Below are 27895 nucleotides of genomic sequence, written 5' to 3'. Positions count from 1 at the left end.
AAAATCGAAACTCGTTTCCGCAAAATGATAATAGAAACAGCCAGAGAGCTTTTCCAAGAAACTGAGCCTTTGTTGCTACCTTATTACGTCGATCTGAAGAACATCAAATACTAGCTGGAACTGGGGTTTAAATCAACTACGGTAAGAACGATCTGGTAACAATATTGGCCCGCCAAACTATAAACACACAGAGTATCTTCAAAATGTTCAGTCGAGGATCTCAAAGGACTACTCTTTAAAATCAAGCTCTTATAAGTCCATGGTTTCATTCACGTTGGCATTTTTATACGCCCCACATTGAAATATGAACGTATATTGTCTTCGCCCCCCCCCCCCCCCCCCGTATAGTCCGCAGGTCCGTCCGTCCGGCGTCCACGCTTTAGGGGAAAAAATCAATATTCAATTGACTTTAAATTTATACACAGTGATTAAGAGCATGAGACAAAGAAGCATATTGATTGTCAACAATTTCCGATAATTACTACCTGACTTATGGCCCTTGATCAATTTTAATTTTAAAATCTTGTGGACACTCTAGAGGCTAAAGTTAATATCCGATTGACTTTAAATTTATACACATTAATTAAAGGTCATGAATTGAAGAGGTATGTTGATTTTCAACGATTACCGATAATTACTGCCAGAATTATGGCCCTTGATTCCTAAGAATCCTATTGATTTTCAGCGATTTCCGATGATTTTTTCCAGAGTTATGGCACTTGATTACTTTGAAAAATCTTGTTAACTCTCTAGAGGCTAAAGAGAATATCCGATTACTTCCAGAGCTATGACCCTTGATATATAATGTTTTGTACATGTATACTAAAAATAAGTCTAAGGCAGAACTATTAGAAGTCAAATAAAATAAAACCAAGTACGAACAATCCAAACCATTAGACAAAATTCGAAGTCCTAATAAAAACGGTATAGGCAAAATAGTGTAATAAGGTAAAATAGTGTAATCAGCATATGGACTGTTCACCGTGTACAAAATACACGACAAACAATGGCAACAACAAATTCTTAATGAGTTGTTACTGAGAATCAGATTTTCGTTATTGGCAAAAGAAAAATATGTTGACTGAACGGACGACTTAGTAGCTGTGTGCGTATGTTTCGTTGCCTGGCAACCTATCTTTTAATTAGGTTGTTAACTGGCAAACCAGTTTTATCCGTTGAAAATCAAAACGCCTAAAAATGTTTCTGCTACAGAAGGGCCGGTGAAAAGCTTGCACCGGAGAAGACACTTGTACCTATAAAAGGCACCTTTACCTGTGAAAAGTGTGCCAGCACCAGCACCAGCACCAGTTGTCCCTAATGTAGCGGAGAAAGAAGTTGAAAAATCAAAACCTGTGGATCTCAAACCAAAAACAGAAAAAACTGAAGAGAAAACAGATAAAATTAAACATGGTAAGTTTTTCAACATGGTGAAATTTATTCTCAATTTTACATGTGTTCATAATCCATTGGTCTGTTTATTATCATAGTATCAGGATCATTTAAGATGATAAAAGCTGAAAGATACATTATGTAAGGATTAGATAAAGAGCTTGTTGTTCTTCCTATAATATTTATATTAAAGATGCATTATGTAAGATTTAGATAAAGACCTCGCCGTTCTTCCTATATAATATTCAAAAACAGATAATGGGAAATAAATAAATTGAAAATGAAAAATAGATACATTGACATTAAAATTTTAGCAAATTATTTTATTCTGTGTAAAGTTATGAATGTCTGAAGTTTTGATTATCTATTTTATTGTTAAACTCTAATATGACCACTGTGTTCTTATGTACTTAAAATCGCAGCCATCCGATAATCTAGGGGGTTGATTATAGGCCTTTCATGTTAATAAATGTTTAAACAATAATTTATATAACATTTGAAGCCGGAAAAATACCTGCAACGACAGATTTGGCTCTTACATAATACATTATAGTTGGAATTCAATTGTTGTCCGGGCAAAATTTATCCCACAGCACATGATATGGCGTATGCCCGTCTTCATTAGTCCAGTCGGCATTCTTCACACCGAGATCCATCTACTTCTCTCCTCGAGAATTGATCTCTGCCCTTACTGGCCGCCATATCCCAAAATTAGTACATGCGTTTTGTAATGCGTTTCTACTCCGTTTCACATCGGTCATAAACACAAAGACTAAGGGGGAGGGACAGGGGGAGGGAGGGACAGATGGGTGGAGGAAGAGAGGGAGGGACAGATGGATGGACAGACAGGAAAGGGCAGACAGAGAGATGGAGGGACAGACGAAGGGACAGATAGGAGGGACAGATGGATGGAGGGAAAGGCGGAGGCGATAGAGGGAGGGACAAACAGCAGGAGGGAAAGACGGAGGGAGGGAGGGACAGGGGGCAGATGGGTGTAGGGAGGGAGGGAGGGGAGGGGAGGGGACAGATGGATGGGTAGAGGGAGGGACAGACAGGTCCTGTGTACACATTGGCATATGAAAAAGATCCCTTGACAGGTGGAATTCCAAGTAAGAGTAGGCCACAGACAGGCCAAAATTTCCCTCTCCATCTTCATTAGCCTAGTATGAGTAGAACAGTATTGTCTTCTCCATTTCATTTCCTTTCTTTTGTCAGTTGTACAGCATTGAGGGGCTAAAAGCAAGTAGGACTATCTAGTTATTAGGATGGTGTGCAAAACAAATAAATATGCATAGCCTAGAGGCCTACTGCCGAGTATTGGCCTTGGCCTTGCTTGACACAGATGGAAATCGAAGGAGTATGGTGTAAATGCGACACTAGGCCTATTATACCCAGTTACCAGTTGGTGCAGAAAATTAAGTTAAACCCCATCATTTGATTCATTTATATTCTTGGGAAGAGCTGTGAACAGGGCAGAGAAAGCACGTGGGTATGATGGGTAGCCTACTCCGGATTGTGGCTTATTAATTAAAGTTAATGATAACATATGGAATTATGAATCAAATTCATCTTGCGAAATTAATTCCAGTTAACACTTTAGCCTACATTCTGCAAAAATGCAATGTATAAAAGTTTTTTAGAATAGAAACTAATACGTACAAAAGAAGCCATTATGGTTACAAGAAAGTTTTTTTAATGTGTTAAAAGCATGTCGATAGGTTACTATTGACCAATTAAACAACAGTTAAGGAATGAATATTGTTCTTATTTTATTGCGCTAACAGCGTCTGACAAGAATACCGTGCGGTATGACGGTATACCTTGTCACTACTTGTAAGCGTTGACAATGGTTAACATTTTTCCCGCTACAGGCGTATGACCTCAAACGTATCGGGTGCGAGAGACAGGCTTTTTTGCGTATAGGACGCCATTTTGTCACGTGACAAACCCTTTTACTCTCCGCTTAACGGGGAGTAAACGGGTTAGTCACGTGATGCGACTCGAGTCAGTCATATGACCAACTCGATGTCTGCGATATCACTTCGGTGGAAGCGGACGTAAAATACAACTAACCCATCATCAAAACGCGAACGGTCTGGTGTCGACTCGAGTGACTCGGGTGAACAACGAAAACCTTACCTATAATTAGGAGTAGGGTCGTCTCATGCGTCAGTGAAACGTCTATACATATTCGGCGAATATCGGTAGAATCCCTCAACCCCAGCACCAAAAAAAAAACCGAGGTCTGCCGAATGCGTCTATTTGTGTGACGTCAGCGCATGGCGGCAGTGACAAAATGAAAATGGACGAAAACGATGTAAATATTGAAAACAAGTGGCGATGTATCGTTTTGTGGGAGTATTTATGCAAATCAAAACGACTAGATTGAAGAAAAAACATATCTGAGTGAATTGACAGAGGTTTGGTTGCCTGACATTACGAATTGTTGAAAAAAAAACGAGCCGAAGCGAGAGCAGGTAAGATCGAGTTTTCAACAGGCATTATTGCATTCCTGTTGTTTTTTATTATATATTGTCTGGTACGACATGGTGTATGCATATATATACGGATAGAAGGTCCGATTCCTGTGACCTGTCCAATAAAAATCAGAACACATGGTAAATGCTGCTGTCCTGGCAAACTTCTCATCACTCAAAAAATAACTTTACCAGTCTCAAAATATTCAACGTACTGTGTGTGTTGACGTTTAAAGTTCATTCAGTTTCATTAGTTTCAAAGACTAAAAAATATTTTGATTATTTTAGGCTCAGGCATCACCTTCACCACCTCAACAGAAGGAAATTTGTGCACAGTTTGCCTCGCAAGTAGCTGCCACATTACGACACAACTCGACCAAACAACAAAGCTCAACTCCGTCTAGTGTAATGGATGCTTCCTCTCCACCAACAGGGACCATCATACCAGCAGATGAACAGCAAGAGACATTTGAACCTTGCGTGGAGGATGCTGGAGCTATTATTCCTGGAGAGACGTCTGTCGATCCTCCATCAATCTTCACAGAAAAGGCCTTGATTCAATCAGAAAAAAAAGAACCTGTGTTTCAGTTTGACGCGAATGAATACAAAGTGAACATTGCTCCTCCAGCACCAAAAATAGTCCCTGTCCCTAAAACAGTGAGTGTGTCTGCTGCCGAATTAATCGTGAAAAAAGAACTACTTGCAGGCGAACTTAATCCAAATCCGTTACTTGTCTCTAATGTAACGGAAAAAGAAGTTGAAAAGTCAAAACCTATGAATATTAAACCAAAAAATGAAAAACCTGAAGAGAAAACAGATGAAATTGCTATAATATTTCAAAAATAGATAATGGAAAATAAATATTTTGAAAATTTCAGTCAAATTACTTTATTCGTGCAAAGTTATGAATGTCTGAAGTTTGGTCAGTGGTATGATTCAGTCAGTTAGCACTGATTTGTATAAACCTTTCTTGGAATCTCACTAAGCGTTGGCTCAGTGAGAAAGGAGCTAGCTCACTAACCAAGAGGTCCAGGGTTCGATCCCGGTGTTGGTCCAGCGTGGATTCTCCTTGTCAGTGGTGCAGGACAAATGGCCTAGCAAGGAACTGCATCTAGTCGTTAAGATGAGATAAAAACAAAAACACTTGTCCGTGCACGTAAATGAACCCTTGACAGTTGGAATTCAATTTCTGTCTCATAGCACCATACCATGCCTGTCTTCATTAGCCCGGTAGGTATAGAAAAGTAGGACGTAAAACCCCATTTCATTTGTTTATTGTTTATATTTTTTTACAGGAGGTTACAACAACATAGATTCTCAAGTAAATTATTTACAGGTAGGTTCAACTTACAGGTGTAAATATCTTGTACCTGTACACAGGTGTAAACTCCTTGTACCCATCACAGGTGTAAACTCCTTGTACCTATATACAGGTGTAAACTCCTCGTACCCCATACACAGGTGTAAACTGCTCGTTCCTATACACATTGAAAAGCACGTGCGAGTTAGTCTCTGTATTTTAAGTTGTTGAATGATATCCAGCTTAAGACATTGCGTAATATATTGAAACAACACTCGGGGTTGACGCCATGTTGCAGTATCGATATATTACTTAAAAATATAGTCTAGTCCACAACTCATCGTACGTACTGCGGGGGAAATCTTAGTAAACCCGTACGTGAGACTTAAGCATCACGTGCATGTGTTCGACAACGAAGAAGATCGCAGACTTGCTGTAGATACTTTTGGCCCTTCACAACGTGCAACTGATCTGCAAGCTACCAAACCCTACGACTCGTGGGGCCAAAACACGTACATGTATGACGGGTTGTGAACTAGGCTTTAGTGAATTATAGCCTTAGAGATAGATTAAAATCCTATGGTTGGAAAGTGGTCTAAAGGCTGACATTTCATAACACATACGTGACCTGTATGTGTTATGAAATGTTGTTATTAAATAACAGAGAAGTAGTTATATCCATATACACCTTGTGTTGTGTTTTGTTATGAATATTTAACCGTGCATCTAGATGTCATTTCAAGAATTGACACTCTACAGGTCACAATTTTTATCCGATTTTGACGAAACTTGAAATATAGGTTTATATCCCAAAGATCCCGGTTCCCTGTGATATTGGCATGTACTTAGTGGATTATGGCCCCTGATTGTACGACAAATCATGTTTTTATACGCCCACATTTTCATATGGACGTATATTGTCGTAGCCACCTGTCCGTCCGTGTGTCTGTTCACATTTTGTTTGTGGACACTCTACAGGTGACAATTTTCATCTGATTTTGATGGAACTTTTTCAAATTTTCAAATTTGATGTGAAACGTTGGTTTCCTGGGAGGACAAACCCAACTGATATTCGGCATTCCATAACCTTCTGTCCCAGAGTCACTCCCATTTGCCGAAAATTTTGTGTCAAGAATTAAGTTTACCAGAGGACAAGCCCTATCAATATTCAGCGTTCCTCAACCTTCTGTCCGTCCAAGAGTTACCCCCAATTGCCGAAAATCTTATGAATGTGATGGAGGCAATCGATACTCAGGGTTTCATGACCTTCCGTTCTTGAATTTTTTTCAAATTCGTTGTGAGTCATTTGGGCAAAGAGATATCTTATCCACTCATATCTTTGCAAAATGTAGATGTATTGTGCATGGCAATGGCTTGTTATGGGTAGTTTATCTCATAACTGCTCGGACAATTTAGCTTTTGGTGGGTTCATGTTGTCAGGCAAGATATGTTTTTATAGTAACCCCCAAATCTGTATTTGTAGTCCAGAGAAGTTCACAGACAACCTAAAAAAATGGCAGGTATACATCCCTTGAAGCCACCAAGTCTACCACAGCTCGATCAAGATGGTTCAAGAGAAAAATGGGAACTATTTGAGCAGGAGTTTGACCAGTACTTGGTGGATAGTGGGCTAGAGTCTATGGATGATGCTGTCAAGTGCCAATTGTTACGTCAATGTATTGGAAAAGAGAATATGCATATTTATGATTCGTTTTATACATTACATGAATTAAAAACGAAATTCAGTAACTATTGCAAACGTCCGATGGCGGCCGATAGTGTGCAGAAAGTTGTCGGAAATCCAAGTGTGCAGAAAGTTGACGGAAATCCAAGTGAAGATACCAGACAACAACGTAAGCTGAAATATTAGATATGTTACACTACAGCGCAGGTATCATGAAAGTAAACATTTGTAAACCCGACATTCATTATCTAATCTGAACATTTTAAGCTACGCAACAGTAGTTTTCTATGATTCTCAACGAAGTTTAATAATTTGTCAACCCTGGTTTGAAACTAAACATTAAATACAGAAACTCCTGCTTATATAGCACAACTACACTACATGATACCTGAGTTGTAGTGTTGTCAGACCAACACACTTTCCCTTGCTTGTGTGTTTTGTTGCCTACTAACCTACCTTTTCTCAAACTTACTGGGGTTACTGGGCTACACATTCGAATACACCATCGATTGTGCTATGAGGGAAAAAATTTGCCCAGACTGCAGAGTTTCAGACTACTCTTTATCGAATTCCAACTGCCAATGGTTCAATGGAATTACAAAAATTATTCATCCAAGAGATTTGTAATTAAGTGATTTAATAGGTTGATATGTGTACCAACAACAAAATTTCACTAGGGAATCTGGAACACTACTCTCCTTATGATGTGAAACAGGTCTCTATATATGTTGTACCACATTTCTATAGGGTAGATCTCTATACTTACAGTGGTACAGTTCTCTATATATGTTGTACCACATTTCTATAGAGTAGATCTCTATACTTACAGTGGTACAGGTCTCTATATATGTTGTACCACATTTCTATATAGTAGATCTCTATACTTACAGTGGTACAGTTCTCTATATATGTTGTACCGCATTTCTATAGAGTAGATCTCTATACTTACAGTGGTACAGTTCTCTATATATGTTGTACCACATTTCTATAGAGTAGATCTCTATACTTACAGTGGTACAGATCTCTATATATGTTGTACCACATTTCTGTAGAGTAGATCTCTATACTTACAGTGGTACAGTTCTCTATATATGTTGTACCACATTTCTATAGAGTAGATCTCTATACTTACAGTGGTACAGTTCTCTATATATGTTGTACCACATTTCTGTAGAGTAGATCTCTTTACTTGCTGTTGTACAGATCTCAATATACGCTGTAGTGTAGATCTCTATACTTGCTGTTGTACAGATCTCTTTATATGCTGAGGTACAGTTTTCAGTATATGCTGTATAGTAGATCTCAGTACTTGCTGTGGTATTTAAACTTTATGTTATGTTTTTCTTTTCACAGACCAGCAGAGTCCTTTGAAACAGGAGGGTATAATAACCTACGACAGAGATTTCTTGCTACATTTACAATTTAGTAAATACTCTGTCTCTAGACCACAAGCTTTACAAAATTTTCCTGCCATCGTTCTAGATAAGGTCAGTATTTCATTCTAGATAAGGTAAGTATTTCATGTTTCAAGTGTGAGTTTAATACATGGGTTAATCTTTTGATCCGCTATATGGGAGCTATGATGGTTGTTTTTGGAGTATTACCAAAATCCTTGGTATCCACATTGGGGTGTTCCGTTCTACACTACTAACGCCTGGGTACAATTACGGGGAAGACACATAGTCAAATTATCCGCCATTGATAAGTGCGCTATTTTTTTATAGACTAATCAAACAATTCTAAAAATAGGAAGTGCGTGGACAAAGGTATTTACTCACATTTTATTGCAACTAAAATGGCCGAATGGTGGTTACAAACTTTTTCAAAAGATAGTTTTGTGTGTATGTCACTTGACACTTCTTTAATATTAAATTCCTTGCAAACATTCTCATAATCGAACGTACAAACTGCTTTATTGTGGTGAACGTACACAATGAGGCTAAGACTGGTATATGAACTGGGTTTTTTTATTGGTTCAATCAAGGGGTTATGTAGTAGAACTGGGGATACTGAGGATGCATTACCAAGGTCCTGTATATGAATTGTTAGTACAAGTAAAATATCCCTCAGCAGTTGAATTTCCAAAAAGGATTGGCAGAAATAATGTTTTAGCAAAATTATCCTGTGATGAGGTCATGATAATGCATCAAAATCTATCGTTCATTACCATTTGGAAACTTCTAGAAACCATAAAAACTTCTGGAAACAGTGTTAGAAATAATTGAAAGGTTTTGAAGGGCTCTAGAAAAAGTTGGAAAGTTCTAGAATTTCCTAAAACTATATAAGCCGGACCAGACCTGTCCGAGGGCAGAGCTTTCTTAGCACTTCGTACAGAACTCAACATTTGTCGTAAATTTCTATTTAACCCACGTGGTCTGTGTTCACGATTTGCTATTTCGTGCTGCTGCCCTGATTGTGCTGTTTCGAGAGAAATCATCTCTCTGTTTTACATTGTGCTGTTTTGAGAGAAATTTTCTCTGTTATAATCCAAGTTTACGTTCATTGTTGTGGATTATTATCACGTCGGATCATCAAGATCCTGTGTAATTCTGCCTACTTTGGAAATACTATGCCAACGCATAGTGCATCTGTAAAGGACTGTCTACAAACTACTACTTCAAAGCAGTAGAAGCACCGAGAGCAAAGAAGACTTTAATCGAATACTGGTAAAATTGGACTGAATACTATGTGTAACCCTGTACATTGATTCTCACCAAGGCTCTTGTATTTATACTCATTTGTCCCAAAACCATTTTATGCCCACATGAAAATGTGGAAGTATATTGCCGTCGCCCCCCGTCCGTCCGCCATACATATTGAATTTCAGCAATTTCCGTTTATTACGTCTAGAGTTATGGCCCTTTGTTTCACTTTATTGAACCTTGTGAACGCTCTAACACCAAAATTTATCATCCGATCTTTGTGAATTTTAAATGTATTATTTAAATTAGTGAAACGAAGAAGCCTGTTGAAATTTCAGCAATTTCCGTTCATTACTTCTAGAGTAATGGCCCTTGTTTCATTTTGTTGCACCTTGTGAATGCTCTAACATCAAAAGTTATCTGCCGATCTGTATGAAATTGATATGTGTCATTTAAATTAGTATATGCTTATACCATACAAATTATATTTTTAGCCCGGCTCCAGTGGAAAGACTGAAAAGAGGAACAGACAACAAGATCCCAAGGAAATTATTAATGCCGTGTCTATATCACAAGATATTAAACTACATAAAGCTGAAAGTGAGGAGCTTGATGAAACTGAAGCCAGAACACAGGTAAACTATTTATATTTTAATTATATTCCTCCCAGTCTGTTTGGGAATTTAGAAGACTTGTCATATAGAAGGATCAATTTTAACGCTCGTTTTTTTAGTCTCACCTCGAATAAAATTTGAGAGAATATTTTAAAAGTCCATATAACAATTTGATCAAACCTTGTAGATCATGTAGAGGCCAATGTTATCATACCTTGTAGATCCTGTAGAGGCTAATGTTATCATACCTTGTAGATCCTGTAGAGGCTAAAGTTATCATCCGATTGACTTGGAATTTATACACAGAGTTTTATGTTCATACAACGATTTCTGATAGGCACAGGCACCTGAAGGGATTAAAATAAAATTTCTTACTACTGCTTGACTATATACGACAATAACAACAAAGTGTATCACCCGCCGTATTGTTTTCATTTGTTAAAGGTATTTCGTCTGCTATCATCTCACAATACTCACTAGTTCTAACATTTCCTGTCGTTTTTATTGCCAACGAGACTTTATTTGATCATTATACACCTTCCAATGTAATTAAATTGGTCATTTTACAGCGTTATTAATTACAAATCAAACCTGAAGCACTATCACTTGGCGATTTTCAACTTCGTCGGACCGGAAGTAATAAGAAATAGGATCAAAGGAATTCCGTTTTGTTTTTGTTAGTAACAGTCTGCATCACCCAGTCCCTCCATTAACCTATCTGTTATGAAAAATTTGCCTAGGGACTGGGTCATCCAGACAGCACCAACCGCACGTGTTTGTCGGGTGAAAATGAAAAAAGTCCCTAGCATTAGCTTAAGAACAAAGTCAAGCTTTTGAAGTTATAAAAACGGGCCACAATGAGACTGACCGCGCTGTGTCTGTCTGACAGTTCCTGTCGGGCCTTATATAGCTGTGTTCTCAGAGGCTGTTTTAGAACCCTAACCTTCTATTTTTCACCGTGATTCTTTATTTTCCGCCGAAAGAAATCATTTGTCACTATATTTGACACAAATTTTTAATAATTCAACACCATTTTCTAGTAGAATTTAGCGATGAAATAAACATGCGGCTTGCGAATGTCCCGGTCTCGTAATGGCTGATCAGTTCAATATGTTTTTAATCGCAGAATTCTACTTGAGAATATTGTTGAATTATTATAAATGTGTGTCAGTTGTGGCAAGAAATGATTCATTTAGCGAACAAAGTAGAATCAAAGTGAAAAAGGTAAGGATTCCGTAGTTCCGCTGTCCGGGCAAAATTTCCCTCATAGCACACTGTAAGGCAAGAAATGATTCATTTAGCGAACAAAGTAGAATCAAAGTGAAAAAGGTAAGGATTCCGTAGTTCCGCTGTCCGGGCAAAATTTCCCTCATAGCACACTGTATGGCGTATGCCCGTCTTCATTAGCCCAGGTTAGGAGCAGAACAGTAGGACGTTAAACTCCATTTCATTTCATTTCATTTTCATTTATTTCAGGCACTTCATTTTGTCGACTAAAAGGCAAAATATATTTTCCCAAAAAATATTATATTAATTTACCTGTCAGCCTGAGAGCATTCAGCTGTCATTCTGAGATTCTTAATTCGCGGTCAGCTATGAAAGTCAATTTGAAAATAATCGCTTCCCTAACGCAATGTCACTGACCTCATTTCGTGTTACTTCCGGTCCGACGAAGTTGATAATCGCCAAGTGATAGTGCTTCAGGTTTGATTTGTAATTAATAACGCTGTAAAATGACCAATTTACTTACATTGGAAGATGTATAATGATCAAATAAAGTCTCTTTGGCAATAAAAACGACAAGAAGTGTTAGAACTAGTGAGTATTGTGAGATGATACTGATAGCAGACGAAATGTCTTCAACGAGGCAAATCAATATGGCGGGTGATACACTGTGTTGTTATTGTAGTATGCAGTATCAAGAATTTTTTTTAATTTTAATTCCGTCAAGTGACCGTGCAAGAAAGTGCTAGAACTCAATAAATCAATTATTTATATTAATCACAGAATACATTTATCACCGGATCGTTTTGAAATTTATACAGTTGTTTAAAGATATATTATAGGAGATAAGATAACGAGTTGGCAGTTCTCACTATAATATTTAAAAACTAGATAGTGTAAAGGTAATTTGCTGAAAATTTCAGTCAAATTGATCCACTATGAGCCCAAAACGAAGCAGGTGAAATTTTCGCATAGTCTCGGTCATCATTACTAAAATCATTAATATAAACAGCATAGTCTCGATTATCCACTGTTTTGATTTAATTATCAATGGCCGTTAAGCGGCATATAGGAATCTAATCCAGCCAACATCGAAGGCTAGCCTTGACATCGAGAGTTTATTATGGTCTGGATAAGTTAATTAATATCTTAATTGATAATTTAGATAACATTTCAGGCCTAAAGAAAGACTTGTAATAAGCAGATTTTGCTCTTGCATATTGCATGTTTAAGTAGAAATGAAGAATCCTATTTAATTTCAACCATTTCTGTTAATTAGTTCTAGACTTATGGTCCTTGTTTCACATCGTTGAACCTTGTGAACGCTCTTACGACGACAAAGTTAGTTCGATCTCTATTGAATTTATATGCATTATTTAGATTAGTGAAACCACAAAAGCCTATCAAATATTCTAGAGTTGTGGCCCTTGTTTCACATTGTACCCCTTGTGACCTCCCAAATATATTGTCCAATATGTATTAAATTGATATGGGTGTATTGTAATTGCTCCCATTACCTACAAAAGAAAAGATATGTGACACCCCTTGGCGACTGCTCAACGATTTAGCTGCAGTGGGTGTGTTTTAATTTCGTTTTATTTATTGGGACATTTCGGCCAGGCTCCCATAGATAAACAATCTTGCCATAATATAAAGTTTGTCTAATTTTGCATTTTGTTTCTTACTTCAGGAAATCTACAAATGTATGCAAAGTATTTTGAAATTCAAAACTTTATCAAAACAAGTTCAGGAATTAAATATCGACACAGAAACAAGATTAAAAGGTGTCACAGGTTTAATATATGAAAAGGTGAGAATTTTACTAGAAATTCATATTCAGTGGGAGACAAGTTTGCATTGCCACAAAAGTAGTCAAGGGCAGGGCAGAGGACCTGTCAATAGAATTTCCAGCCATGGCCAAAAAGCTTGGTTACTACGGATTTTCAATCTCCATTAAGTTTGATACTAGGACAGAAACTCTGTCTCCATCTTATTTTCGTTATCCAATGAGCTGGCGTGTAACATCCCTGTCTGTAAACTATATTAGGATAGATGACTATACATTTTATTCTGCACATGGAAAACTATTAGAAATGGTTCCATAGCTGATGTCCTCCGTCTTGCTCCAGCCACAGCAGTGGATTGTTCTAAGGCATTCCCTTGGACAGGTTTTGTCATGATTTGATGACAAAAAAGTTACTGGCGTATAACTCACTTAATTTCCAATTAAACCAAGCCCAAACTGTACTGTACGTAGCTTAACATATAACCCAAATACCAATTCCTATATTTTATAGGCTGTGAGTGAACCAGCGTTTAGTGCAGCCTGTGCTAGAATGTGTAGATCTTTTATGCAGGTACGTACATCAAAACAAACTTTCTCCTCTAATAAACATCTCGTCCTCATCTTGCGTCTATGGATAAAAAACTTAAAACTAAAAATATTTAATACTTAATATCTATTATGAATAAGAGGCCCATGAAGGGGACGATAACGCGCGTCTGCGTGTGGGTTTGTAGGCCTATTCATATTATTTTCTCTTATTATCTTCAAGGAATTTTGGGTAATCAACATTTACATACACCAAATGCCAAAGGGTTAAGGAATAAAAATAGATTAATCTAATTAAAATGATGTATTTACAGGTAAAGGTTCCGTCTGATAGCGAACCAGGTGAGAAAATAAATTGCCGGATTATTTTATTAACTAAATGTCAGAGAGAGTTTGAGAAACATGAAGATGTGGAAATAGATTTAGAAGCTCGACAGAAGAAAATTAATGAAGCAGAGTCGGTGAGTAAAATCGTTCACTTTTGAAATTCAATGTATATGACAATGTGCTATTAGAGAAATTTTTCGCCTACTCTTGATAGAATACCAGCTACCAATTTTTTTTTAACCCAGGCTTTTTTGTCCCATCCAACTGATTAGATGCTGTTCATTCCAGGCCCCTTGTCCGGCATCACTGCATCCTTAGAACTTTTTAAGCAAACACCAGGCTGAAACTTGGAGCTTCACGGTTAGTGTACCAGCGCCTTAGTTGTCGAGGTTCCCCTTCATGTGGCAAACCAGGACATAACTTGAGGGAAGGCATCCTAGATTTCTCATGAAGCTCCTAAGTTAGATTCTTCGACTGTTTCCTTTATATAGTCGTTCAGGACCTGATTCCTGTGAATTTACCATAGTTTATTTCTGATTTCCAGGAAGATGTGAAGAAACAATTACAAGAAGAAATGGAGATTGCTGCAACGACAGCCAGGAGAAGATCTATAGGAAACATCAGGTAAATGATGTCACAATATAGCCCGCTTGGTGCTGACTTGATATTAATCACTAGTTCATTTCATTTGTTGTAAGGTCCAGAAATATATCATTATCAATCAGTACAATTTATAATTCTAAACGGAATGAAAAGATGTCACTTTTTGAAATAGAATAATAATTGTTTCATGGAATTCAGGCAAATGATGACTGAAGTTATCCCTGTCTTATATTTAATGATGACAGACGATTTCCTTGTTACTGATATTCCCAGATTGATTCCATCAGTCGGTTATTGTCTGATTGTCTATTTACAGATTTTTAGGAGAGTTATTTCAATTGAAATTGTACACAAAGCAAGTTATGTATGATTGTGTATCTAAATTATTACAGTCGAAAGATGAGATAAATTTAGAATGTTTAAGTATATTATTAACCACAATAGGAAAAAAAATGGACAAAGGAAAGGCCAAGGTAAGACACAATACACTTGATGTTGTCGTGTAATAAAAGTTGAGACAAAATTAATCCTAACTATATTTGAATTTCATGCTGGAAGAGAAGATTATTAATTTCGGCCATCATGCCGACAGAAGATTTAGCCTAGAAAGAAGGGGTTACTATTCTGGGATCCACCTTGGTTTTGGCTTAAAATAAGTCTGATATCGACTGAGGGCGACATTTTGTTCGTTTTTTATCTTCACCAAATTCTTCAACTTTCAGTCTGAAATAGATCAGTACTTCCAAGAAATACAGAAAATCGTTGGAGAGAAGAAAACATCGTCAAGAGTACGATTTATGTTACAGGATGTTATAGATTTACGATTGGTGAGTTTTTCGTTGTTCAGCTATTTCTGATCAGTGATTCGTTGTTTTATTGTTCCCTATATCTGGATATAACTTGCTTGAACACAATGTTTATATACTGAATTATTTGATGTTCATTGATGAATAATATATTTATATTGTAGTGTAACTGGGTGCCAAAAAGAGAAGATAATAATCCTAAAACTATCGATCAGATCCATAAAGAAGCTGCCAAAGAAAATGCACAGAGAACTGACCTTCTATCCCAGAATCTACCTCAAAGTTCAAACAAACAGAGCCGTGATGGTGGACAACGTAAGTTAATGTATTTTACTACATGGCTGGTCTATATAGAATACTGACCACGGCTTATGTTCCGAAATCCGTGTCCAAAAGGGTCAAATTTTCCAAAATCCATAATGGCTGCCGGTTTGGGCATGCAAATTCCAATTTTCACCCAAAATGATCATAATTTGATCGAGTTTGGTATGAAAAGATACGTTTTCGTGTAAATGAAGCCATTTCCATACACATTTTGGTGATAAGTGACACTGTCGAGTCAATATTGGGGGGTCATTCAAGATGACCGTCAGTTTTGGCGGAAAAGGTTTGGTGTCAAAACATATGTTTACAAGGTAGCTGACTCCATTTTTGTACATATTTTAGTGATTAAGTGATTCCCCTGTGTCAATATAAGAGGCACTGCAGGGATGTAGATTTCCGACTAGGGATCTCCCGGGTCTGACGCGACGTAGGGGTATATCAACTGGCAAAGGCGTAGGAGGGCTGCAGTCCCCTCGTATTCAGTCAACCTTCCATTTTTGGGCAATGTTTTTCCGTTTTTCGGGCACAAACATCAGAGAATGAGACCATGTATCATAGAAATATAATTGTAAAATGAAACCTCTCGCGGTTGAATACTATAATACTTAAAACATTGTGCAATAACATTTGTGGAGAACTCGTTTTAGTTAATGATTGATTCATTCTGAAAGATAAAAAAAAAGTTCAGGCAGATGTCTTCAGCCTTGCACATCTAACATATTGATAATGCATCTAACAATGAAATTGTCCATCACTCTATGGCCCAAGCAAAAATACTCATCGTCGAAATTAGTCATGACTATATACCAAGTTATATTCTGTTCTAAATTCATTCTCTGCCATTGAAATTGTTATCTCAGCGTATTATTGAACTTTAGCCAGGGATCTTAATCGGCTTATTATTGTTGGCCTCCAAGACTCGTTATCATTCAAATGACGGTGGGCAGTTCATTGGCAAATGGTTCACTGCATATCGGGATCCATCTGTGTCTCATCTGTGATCAAAATCGGACACGCCCACAACGCTGCATCCACAGTGATTTATCTCCAGGCTTTTAAAATACATTGTGTAAGAACTAGATACAGGCGACCCTACTCCTTGTCACGTACAACCGGGGAATCGAAACCACGCCAGTTGACTCAATGACAGACCGTATGATACATTCGACCCCCCCCCCCCCCCCAGCGCAGTTATAAGTGTTTGAACTCTTAGCAAGATGTAGCATTGAATGATTCTTTTAGTTAAATTTTGTAATCTCGTGGGTATCCTAATCCATTCAAATCCGATGATCTACAGAGTTAGTTACCCCGGTACAGGCTAATGTGAATAATTTTTTTTTTTTTTGCAGCGCCAAATAGTGGAGGGCCACAACAGAATAATCAACATAATGATGATGGCTGCAACACTGTCGCTTCTAAACCTCTCCGTAACATAGATCTGTCAAACAAGAAAATTACCAAGGTAATAATATGATGTTGATTTGATGTCTGTTGATATTTATAAAACTGTTGATATACACAGTATTTTGTTTTGTGTGTGTGTGTGTGGGGGGGGGGGGGGGGTGGGAGGGGCTGTATGTCAAATGAAAGAGAAAAGCAACAATATAAAAAAACTATGGTTCGAAAACAGGGTCATTTCTCTATTGCTTAATAAAGGCAAAATGATGACTAAAGTTATCCCTGTCTTATATTTAATGATGACAGATGAATTCCTCGTTACTGATATTGCCATAATGATTTAGTTTTATTTATTGGGTCATATCGACACGGCTCCCATAGAATCCACCATCTATTCATGTAATATAAAGTTTGTCTTATCTTGCATTTTGTTTTTTTTTTATTTCAGGAAATCTACGAACATGTGAAAGGTATTTTGAATAAATTAACTCCAGAGAATTTCCAAGCTTCTTCAAAAGAAATTCCGAAAAAAAATATCGACACAGAAACAAGATTAAAAGGTGTCACAGATTTAATATTTGAAAAGGTGGGAATTTTACTAGAAATTTGTATTCATTGAGTTTGCATTCCATGGGCCAAAAAGAACCGTTACAAGCTTGGTTGCTACGGATTTTCAATCTCCATCAAGTTCGATACTACGACAGAAACTCTGTCTCCATCTTATTTTCGTTATCCAATGAGCTAGCATGTAACAACCCTGTCTGTAAACTATATTAGGATAGATGACTATACATTTTATTCTGCACATGGAAAACTATTAGAAATGGTTCCATTGTTGATATCTTCCGTCTTGCTCCAGCCACAGCAGTGTATCGTTGTAAGGCCTTCCTTTGGGCACGTTTTGTCATGATTTGATGGGTCCGGGGTCAGGCTTCCCCTGAGAAATGTTTGAATTTAGAGTCCCTGAAATTTTACAGAATTCTGATCTTCAGAAAACGCTTATAACATGAGTAAAATTGAGTACTACGCATGGGAATTCAAGTTATTTATTAAAAATTCTGCAAGAACGTACAATTTACTATGAATCTGTGATAACTTCTGAAAGTGATAATAATTAGATCATTTACATGGACCTATATCTTCGATATATTATTGTGGTGAATAAACATAAATTAGCAAAGATATGACTATGTCCTCATTTTGTCATTAAGGGTCAAGTTTGACTACCGATCGACGATTTTGTCAAGATCGATCGTATCCGTCAGGTCATGCTCACACGCAAGAGCCAACAGTTCATTGAGAAGTTCCTGTTTTATTACTAAACGCATGATATCACCTTTTACTAATTTGAGCTTTGAAAAACTGGCGTATATTGTGATATCCAATCATTCTTATATTTGGTTTTTTTCCCTTCTATTTTGGCATTGTTTATTTACCTCATTAATTCATTTAGTCGTCGATGCATTATTCTGAGACCGACTGCACTTATTTTGAGACACTGACTATTTATATTCCTGGGTGTCCAGTTTGACAAATTGGTGATGACGAGGAAAGTCTTTATGTAAAAATGATTTATAAGTCAAATGGACTAAAGTTACCCCTGTGTTATATTGAATAATGACAGTTGAATTCCTTGTTATCGTACTAATATTGCCAGCTTGATTCCATTCAGCTTTTAAGATCTGAGTCAGCGTATATTTATCTTATGCTAACAGTTGTTTTATCTATATTTTATAGGCTGTGAGTGAACCAGCGTTTAGTGTGGTCTGTGCTAGCATGTGTAGAGATCTTATGAAGGTACGTATATCAAAACAAACTGTCTCCTCTAAAAAACATCTCATCCTCATCTTGCTTCTATGGAAGAAAAAGTTAAAACTATAAATATTTAATACTTGATCTGTTATGAATAAGGGGCCCATGAAGGGGGCGATAACGCGTGCGCGCGAGGGCGAGCGTGTGTGTGTGTGTGTGGGATGGGGGGGGGGGGGGGGCAGGGATTCTAATCTAATCTAAACCCGGCAAAATATTAGATCGATTTGCACCAGACTAATTTATGTCTGGCTATAAATTCGTATTCGAAATGGCCTAATATAGGAAAACGTCTGCCGATCGAGGGAGATGTGATTAAGTGGAGTTCTTCTAGGCAGTGTGAGGTTGAATCGTTTTTCGCTATTCGTTATTCGTTATTCACCAATAACGAATAACGAGGTGACTTGCCTCGTTATTGGCGAATAACGAGGTACAAGCTACCTCGTTATTCGTTATTCAACTTTATATTCGGGATTCCAATATGCAGCTAGCCATGACTAGAATGATGGATGTCAAGTATCCCCCAGTAGTATAAAACACAGCAAAACGACCTCTATACGAAAAACAGTCCACACTGTTATTCAAGAAGCGAATAACGAGCTGTCTGTTATTTGTTTTTCACCTCGTTATTCACATATAAGGTGTACATGTATCTTTAATGAAGATATTTCAGGATTTAATCCCAAACGATCATTAGACGACAACAATAGAATAATGGATTACAAAGTATCCCCTAGCAGTAGAAAACATATTAAATGACATACATGTATAGTCGGTAAATAAACCAGATTGTTATTCAAACGGTGAATAACGAATAACGAAAAATAATACATTAATCTAATTAAAAGATTTATTTACAGGTAAAGGTTCCGTCAGATAGGGAACCAGGTGAGAAAATAGATTGCCGGGTTATTTTATTAACTAAATGTCAGAGAGAATTTGAGAAAGATAAAGATTTAGATTTAGAAGCTGGACAGAAGAAAATAGATGAAGGCGACTCAGTGAGTAAAATCCTTCACTCGTGAAATTCAATATACATGTATATATGACAAACAGTGTGCTATGAGAAAAGTTTTTGTCCTACTCTTGATAGAATTCCAGCTACCAATTGTTCCTTTTTAACCAAGGTTATTTTTCGTCCCATACAAATCACTGCATCCTTAGAACTTTCTAAGCCAACGCCAGGATGAAATGTGGGACTTCACGATTAATGTGCCAGCGCCTTAGACATCGAGGTGCCCCGTAGACATTCCTCGACTGTTTCCCTTATATAGTCATTCAAGACCTGATTCCTGTGAATTTTAGATGGTTTATTTTTTATTCTTTATTTCTGATTTCTGTAAATTTACCATGGTTTACTTGTTATTACTAGGTGGATGATAAAAAACAAGAAGAAATGGAGATTGCTGCAAAAACAGCCAGGAGAAGATCTATAGGAAACATCAGGTAAATAGTCCGCTTGATGCTGACTCGCCATTAATCACTAGTTCATTTCATTTGTTGTAAGGTCCAGAACGATATCATTATCAATCAGTACAATTTATAATTCTAAACGTAATGAAAAGATATCGCTTTTTGAAATAGAATAATAATTGTTTCATGGAATTCAGGCAAATGATGACTGAAGTTATCCCTGTCTTATATTTAATGATGACAGATGAATTCCTTGTTACTGATATTCCCAGATTGATTCCATCAGTCGGTTATTGTCTGATTGTCTATTTACAGATTTCTCGGAGAGTTATTTCAATTAAAAATGTACACAAAGCAAGTTATGCATGATTGTGTATCTAAATTATTACAGTCGAAAGACGAAGTCGATTTAGAATGTTTAAGCATATTATTAACCACAATAGGAAAAGAATTGGACACAGAAAAGGCTAAGGTAAGACATAATACACTTGATGTTGTCAAGTAATAAAAGTTGTGACAAAATTAATCCAAACTATATTTGAATTTCATGCTGGAAGGGGAGATTATTAATTTCGACCATCATGCAAACAGAAGGGAAAGCCTAGAAAGAAGGGGTTACTATTTTAGTGTTGGCTTAAAATAAGTCGCATATCGACTGTGGGCGACATTTTGTTCGTTTTGTATCTTCACCAAATTCATTATCTTTCAGTGTGAAATAGATCAGTACTTCCAAGAAATACAGGAAATCGTTAGAGAAAAGAAAACATCGTCAACAGTAAGAGTTATGTTACAAGATGTTATAGATTTACGATTGGTGAGTATTTTGTCATTTAACTATTTCTTATCTGTAATTCATATTTCGGTTATAACTTGCTTGAACACAATGTTATAGATTTACGATTGGTGAGTTTTTTGTTGGTTAGAACTTGCTTGAACACAATGTTATAGATTTACGATTGGTGAGTTTTTTGTTGGTTAGAACTTGCTTGAACACAATGTTTATATATTATTTATTTCCTGTTCATTGATGAATAATATATTTATATTGTAGTGTAACTGGATGCCAAGAAGAGAAGATAATAATCCTAACACTATCGATCAGATTCATAAAGAAGCTGCTAAAGAAAATGAACAGACAAATGTCCTTTTATCCCAGAATCTACCTCAATGTTCCAATAAACAGCCGTGTAGATGAATTGTGCAAAATGTAGATAAAGAGCTAACATTTCTCGCCATAATAGTTCAAAAATAGACAAAGATTTAGATAAAGACCTGACCGCTCTCACACTCTCGCTCTAGTTCAAATATAAATAATGAAGCATGAATATATTGACAATTATTTTATTCTCAGTGTTTGATAAGATACTGTGTAAATAGTCTCAATTGTCAAGTACTAATGCTACGATAATAAGAAAAGTTTTGATTATCATTATCCGTTTTAAAGATGACTTTTGGCGCTAGTGTTTTAACCCATTCCATTTCTCGGCCATGCGATGACACAGCGAGTTGATTATGGTCTTGATAAGTTAATTAATGTCTAATTAATAATTTATATAACATTTGAAGCCACAATAAAGACCTGCAATAGGCAGATTTAATTCTTACATAACGCATCTTTAAACTATCATCTGATTACTGGTCATATTTTGTTTATGGTATGTCTCTAGTTCATTCCTGGTGCTGGCTGAGAAATTTCCTCTGGGTTTTAACATGGAATATGGTACCTTTAACCTAAGTATGTGAGTATAGTATTATCTAGTGATTGTACCTTTAACCTAAGTATGTGAGTATAGTATTATCTAGTGATTGTACCTTTAACCTAAGTATGTGAATATAGTATTATCTAGTGATTGTACCTTTAACCTAAGTATGTGAATATAGTATTATCTATTGATTGTACCTTTAACCTAAGTATGTGAATATAGTATTATCTATTGATTGTACCTTTAACCTAAGTATGTGAGTATAGTATTATCTAGTGATTGTACCTTTAACCTAAGTATGTGAGTATAGTATTATCTAGTGATTGTACCTTTAACCTAAGTATGTGAGTATAGTATTATCTAGTGATTGTACCTTTAACCTAAGTATGTGAATATAGTATTATCTATTGATTGTACCTTTAACCTAAGTATGTGAATATAGTATTATCTATTGATTGTACCTTTAACCTAAGTATGTGAGTATAGTATTATCTAGTGATTGTACCTTTAACCTAAGTATGTGAGTATAGTATTATCTAGTGATTGTACCTTTAACCTAAGTATCTGTATACCTATAGTTGTGACTTGTATATACAGGTATGTATAGTATAGAAGGCTAGCCAACATTCAGTTTTCATCATGATGTAAATTTTGTATAGTAGGCTAGCCACCATTTAGCCTTGACCATGATGTAAATTTGGTATAATAGGCTAGCCACCATTTAGCCTTGACCATGATGTAAATTTGGTATAGTAGGCTAACCAAAATTTAGCTTTCATCATGATGTAAATTTGGATAAGTGTAAATGTACATACATGTATATAAATATTTGGATAAGTGTAAATGTAGATACATGCATATAAATATTTATAAATAAATAATTTATGTAGTTTAATCAAGGTATATAGATTGCTGCTATATAGATTGTTGCTAAGTTGCTATACCGTTTGTTGCTATATGAATTGTTGCTAAGTTGCTATATCGATTGTTGCTATATTAATTGTTGCTATATCGGCTGTTGCTATATGAATTGTTGCTAAGTTGCTATACCTTTTGTTGCTATATGAATTGTTGCTAAGTTGCTATACCGTTTGTTGCTATATTGATTGTTGCTATATGAATTGTTGCTAAGTTGTTATATTGATTGTTGCTATATCGGCTGTTGCTATATCGGTTGTTGCTATGACGATTGTTGTTATATAGATTGTTTCTATATCAATTGTTGCTCTATCGGTTTTGTCATATAGATTGTTGCTATATCGATCTTTTGCTTTATCAAATATACTGATTGTGGCTATATCCATAACTATCTCGATTGTTGCTATGACGATAGATTGCTATATTCATTGTTGATATATTGAGTGTTGTTAAATTGATTGTTGCTATGACGATAGATTGCTATATTGATTGTTGCTATGAAAAGTGTTGTTATATTAATTGTTGCTATATTGATTGTTGTTATATTGACTGTTGCCATGACGATAGGTTACTATGTAGCTCCTGTATAAAGGGCCCAAGGTCACTACACCTGTTACTTGTTTTAATACTTTTTGTCCATGGCTAGACGTGTTTTTGTTAGAGGTCTACTAAAGTAAAGATATATATAGTGTTTTCAAATATATCATCTGAAACAATGTATAGAGTTTTACATATGAACTAAAATGTGATAAATATCAAAACGAATCTGGCGTCCTGTGAAGGATCGATAGAGGATAATTGAAGTTTGTGTTGCTTACAATAACCGAGAGCTGAAGAGCCAATATGGCGGCCAAGAAGAACAATAGTGATAACTTGGTCGTGACTCTTCTCTAAACTGTACTATAGTGTATATTTGCGTCGTATATAAAAGTGAAATAAAAAAAAAAAAAAAAAAAAAAAAAAAAATTATAAACAAAACTATATAAACAAAAGCCATGCAAAATATAAGGGCTACAAAAACAACTGTGGGACCTGAAGGTGTTAGTGTGACAAATGAACTCAATAGAGAGAATACAATACTTATATCTCCAGTATATGGTGAGACAAAATTGTCATCAGTTGAACTTTTAACATTTATCCTAGCCCATGATAATTTTGATATAAAATATATTAAATGTCTTCAGAATATAGGAAATGGGAATTTCTATCTGACAGTTGACTCTCAACAATCTAAAGATATCTTTGTTGGACTCTTTGAATCATTTACCATCAATGATCTGGAATATGAGTCGAAAGGCACCATCAAAGCTATCTGAGAATACCCAGTAGACTCTATCCCAATAGTTATCTATAATCTATTCTATGAAATAGATAATAAGGACATTGCACGAAAAATATCAAACTATGCCGATGTCATCAGATGTGAGAGGCCATGCTACAAAAATTTTCCAACAATAGAAAGTGGGGTGAGAATCATTCATGTCAAACGCGTGTTCAAGCCTATCCCATCCCATATTTTCATAAAAGGCCTACGAGTAGGCGTTAAATACGAAGGGCAGATCAGATATAATAAGACTTGTTTCAACTGCGGAGAACAGGGCCACCTAGGAAGGGATTGTCCCTTGCCTGACAAACGTACAAATAAATCTAACTTCTCACCCATCCCAGAGGATTTTCCACCCCTGCAATCCTCTCCATCTACAGAGCTACCTATAACTCCTGATCCATACAGAAATATAGATGAGCTACCTATAACTCCCAAAATGGATCTAAATCTGGAATACTCTCCTCAGGAGAATTCTACAACAGAAAATGATGAAACAGAGTTGAAACAAACCCACTCTGACACATTTGATCCAAATAATGATGTGAATAAAGACGACCATAAAATTATTGATACATTAATGGATTTTAATATAAACAAAAATGATGTTGCAGTCAAAGAAGCACAGGAAACTGAGTGTACCAGTGCAGACTATGTTAAAATCCAAGATAGCAAAAATACAAAGAAAAGGAATATCAGCAATAATGAAGATGTAACAGATAAAAAACTAAGAATGAAAAGTCCAATAGTTGAGGTCTTTAATAGACTGACTAGAAAAAACTGATATAATAACTAAAAAGTGAATTGGACTCAATTGTGAAATCATATTAACTGAATAAGTTTATATATAACAATACAATTATTATTCTACAATGTCTATAGTGAAAATCTTGATTATCTCACTAATTATGCATATTATATCCTCTAATATTCAAAGAGGCTTTGATGAAAAAATAAACATCTTAACAGATAAATTCAGCTACCCAGAGATACTCTGTTTACAAGAAACAGTGTCAAATACTAAAATTATAAATGAATCCAAGATATATCAAGATGGTAACTATAAAATTATATCAAATACTATTGATAATAACTATCTGGGAACAAGCATGCTTATCCGAAATGACATTGAATTTAAAGAACATACATATCCAAACTTACTACAAGGAAGGTACCAACATATATCATTATACATTAACGATAAAACAACCAATGTAATGAATATATATGGCCCTCCTGGTTCAACTAAAGAAAAACAAAATTTCTTTCAAAGTTTACACAATCATATAATAAATATCTATAATGAGAAAGAATACTACATTTTAATTGGTGATTTCAATGTAACAGAAAATAAGATTGATTCTAAAAATGATACCTACTACTCCCAGATAGTTATTGACTTACTTATCAATATCACAAAAATAATAGAAATATCAGATGTTTTCAGGAATAAATTTCCAGACAAGATATTATATACATGGTCCAATACAAGAGGTAGTGCTAGTCGAATTGACAGAGCATACATATCTAATAACCTACTAACTAGTGTTACACATTTAAATCACCATCCAAATACAAAATCAGATCACAAAATTTTATCTTTGAAAATCAATCTAGACAGCTATAGATGGGGAAGAGGATTTTGGAAATTTAACAATTCAGTACTCACAAACAACAATTATAAATCAGCCATAACAAAATTTTGGGAATTCTGGCAAAAGGAGAAAACGAATTTCAGACACAGTAATGAATGGTGGGACAAAGGGAAACAAGAAATTCAATCAATCACAAAAACCTTCTGTATAGCCATATCAAAAATCAAACAATCAAAATTAAAACTTCTCTACAGCTGTCTAGAAGATGAAGAACAAACCCAGAAGCCAGATCAAAATAAAATTAACAAAATTAAAAATGACATCACCCACATTGAAGACTATAAAAATGAAGGATATATTATTCGGTCAAAATTAGATATAAATATCACTGACAACTCAAATATTGATATTTTCAAAATAGCCGAAGAAAAGAATGCATGTAATAAAAAGATAACACAACTCCAAAATAATCATGGGGAGATACATACAACTAAACAAGATATACTAAAAACCATACATGAATATTATACAAATCTATATACATCTCAAAACATAAATCCCTATACAATAGATACATATTTAAACAAAAATAACCTATCAAAAATTACACTTGAAGATAGAGAACAAATATCACATTTGATAACAAATGAAGAAGCGCTAAGTGCCCTAAAACAATTTAAAAATAACAAGTCTCCAGGCATAGATGGCCTATCAAAATCCTTTTATCTAACTTTCTGGAACATAATAGGTGATGACTTTGTAGAGGTGTTGAACAACATTTATCTGAAGGGTGAACTCACACCTACAATGAAAGAGGCAATAATTAATATCAGTTATAAAGGAAAAGGCAACTCAAACTATTTGAAAAACTACAGACCTATAAGTCTATTATGTCAGGACTACAAAATATTAACAAAAATTTTGGCCAATAGATTAACACCAATGTTAAATAGCATAATATCTCCACTGCAAACGGGGGCTGGGGAAGGAAAATCTATACTAAATAACCTAATGTCAATTCACAGTATTATTACATACATGGAAGAAAAAAATATACCAGGATTACTACTGAGCTTTGATCAAATGAAAGCCTTTGACATGATAGAACATAACTACATTATAAAGCTATTACAAAAATACAACTTCCCAGAGTTCATTGTAAGATGGATTACAATAATCTATACAAACATTGTCAGTAGGGTGCAGGTAAATGGCTCATTTACAAGGGAGATTAATGTAACAAGAGGAATAAGGCAGGGGTGTTGTCTATCAATGTTAATATACTGTCTTGCCATAAATCCTGTTGCGGTACAAATAAATCAGAACAATTGCATAAAAGGAATCCATATCCCAAACACTTCTGAAGAAATAAAACTATTTCAACATGCAGATGATCTATCATCAATTATAACAAACAGTACATCATATACCTACCTTATAGAAGACATAGAATCTTTTGGCTCTGCCTCTGGATCAGAACTAAATCCATCAAAAACTGAAATAATAAAAATAAATAATATTACTATACATAGAAACGATATTCCACAAATAAATATAAAAACACAAATAAAACTCCTAGGAATATGGTTTGGTCACAACAATGTTGAAAAAAACTGGCTACCCATACTGGCAAAACTAAGCAAATTAATAGATAAATGGATAAAATACAAACTAAAAATAAAAGATAGACTTTTAGTATTAAATACTTACATACTCAGTAAACTCTGGTACACATGCCGAATTATCACGCCACCAAAACACATTATAAAATCTATAAATAAGGAAATATTTAGATTTATCTACCAAGACACACCAGAAACTATCAAAAGAATGTCACTACACCAACCATTCAAAAAGGGTGGTCTAAATGTGCCTAACATAGAAAATAAAATAAGGGCAATGGCACTCCAACGAATTATAATCATGAAAAATAACATAAACCCATGGATTAATCTGTTTGCGTATTGGTTTGGGTATACACATAAAGGAATATTGCCATGGTTAGCATCCAAC

The 27895-nt window shown here is 35.6% G+C and overlaps 1 protein-coding gene across 6 annotated transcripts; it reads left to right on the top strand.

Annotated features, from left to right (window-relative positions):
• The first annotated feature begins 6 nt into the window (after nt 1–6).
• Nucleotides 7–26028, top strand: LOC126827807 (eukaryotic translation initiation factor 4 gamma 1). Of its 6 annotated transcripts, none has more exons than XM_056102580.1 (21): nt 7–141; nt 1213–1410; nt 5162–5202; nt 6650–7019; nt 8204–8337; nt 9987–10127; nt 13021–13140; nt 13628–13687; nt 13977–14123; nt 14534–14613; nt 14909–15065; nt 15315–15419; nt 15563–15713; nt 17072–17184; nt 17569–17706; nt 18858–18917; nt 19790–19930; nt 20302–20375; nt 20658–20814; nt 21052–21156; nt 21394–26028. In XM_056102580.1, the coding sequence occupies exons 4-21, from the start codon at nt 6680–6682 to the stop codon at nt 21535–21537; spliced, it is 2367 nt and encodes a 788-aa protein (XP_055958555.1). In that variant the 5' UTR covers nt 7–141; nt 1213–1410; nt 5162–5202; nt 6650–6679; the 3' UTR covers nt 21538–26028. The 6 variants fall into 6 exon arrangements, with proteins under 6 accessions (XP_055958555.1, XP_055958559.1, XP_055958556.1 ...); XM_056102581.1 differs by lacking the exons at nt 7–141; nt 1213–1410 and adding exons at nt 3447–3866; nt 4155–4523; XM_056102584.1 differs by lacking the exons at nt 7–141; nt 1213–1410 and adding an exon at nt 3382–3866 and having other exon boundaries at nt 4155–5202; nt 14985–15065.
• Nucleotides 26029–27895: the final 1867 nt, after the last annotated feature.

This window comes from Patella vulgata, chromosome 7 (assembly GCF_932274485.2).
Source record: "Patella vulgata chromosome 7, xgPatVulg1.2, whole genome shotgun sequence".
Classification (NCBI taxonomy): domain Eukaryota; kingdom Metazoa; phylum Mollusca; class Gastropoda; family Patellidae; genus Patella; species Patella vulgata.
The sequence above is the reverse complement of the archived record's forward strand: the minus strand, read 5'-3'. Positions and strand labels throughout refer to the sequence as shown.

What these genes read in the sequence shown, in the direction of transcription:
- LOC126827807 (XM_056102580.1), top strand. Translation starts at nt 6,680, where the DNA reads ATGGCAGGTATACATCCCTTGAAGCCACCAAGTCTACCACAGCTCGAT. An exon ending in AAACTGAAGCCAGAACACAG is followed by an intron (nt 10,128 to 13,020) that starts GTAAACTATTTA and finishes TTCTTACTTCAG; the next exon opens with GAAATCTACAAATGTATGCA. An exon ending in ATGTTATAGATTTACGATTG is followed by an intron (nt 15,420 to 15,562) that starts GTGAGTTTTTCG and finishes TTTATATTGTAG; the next exon opens with TGTAACTGGGTGCCAAAAAG.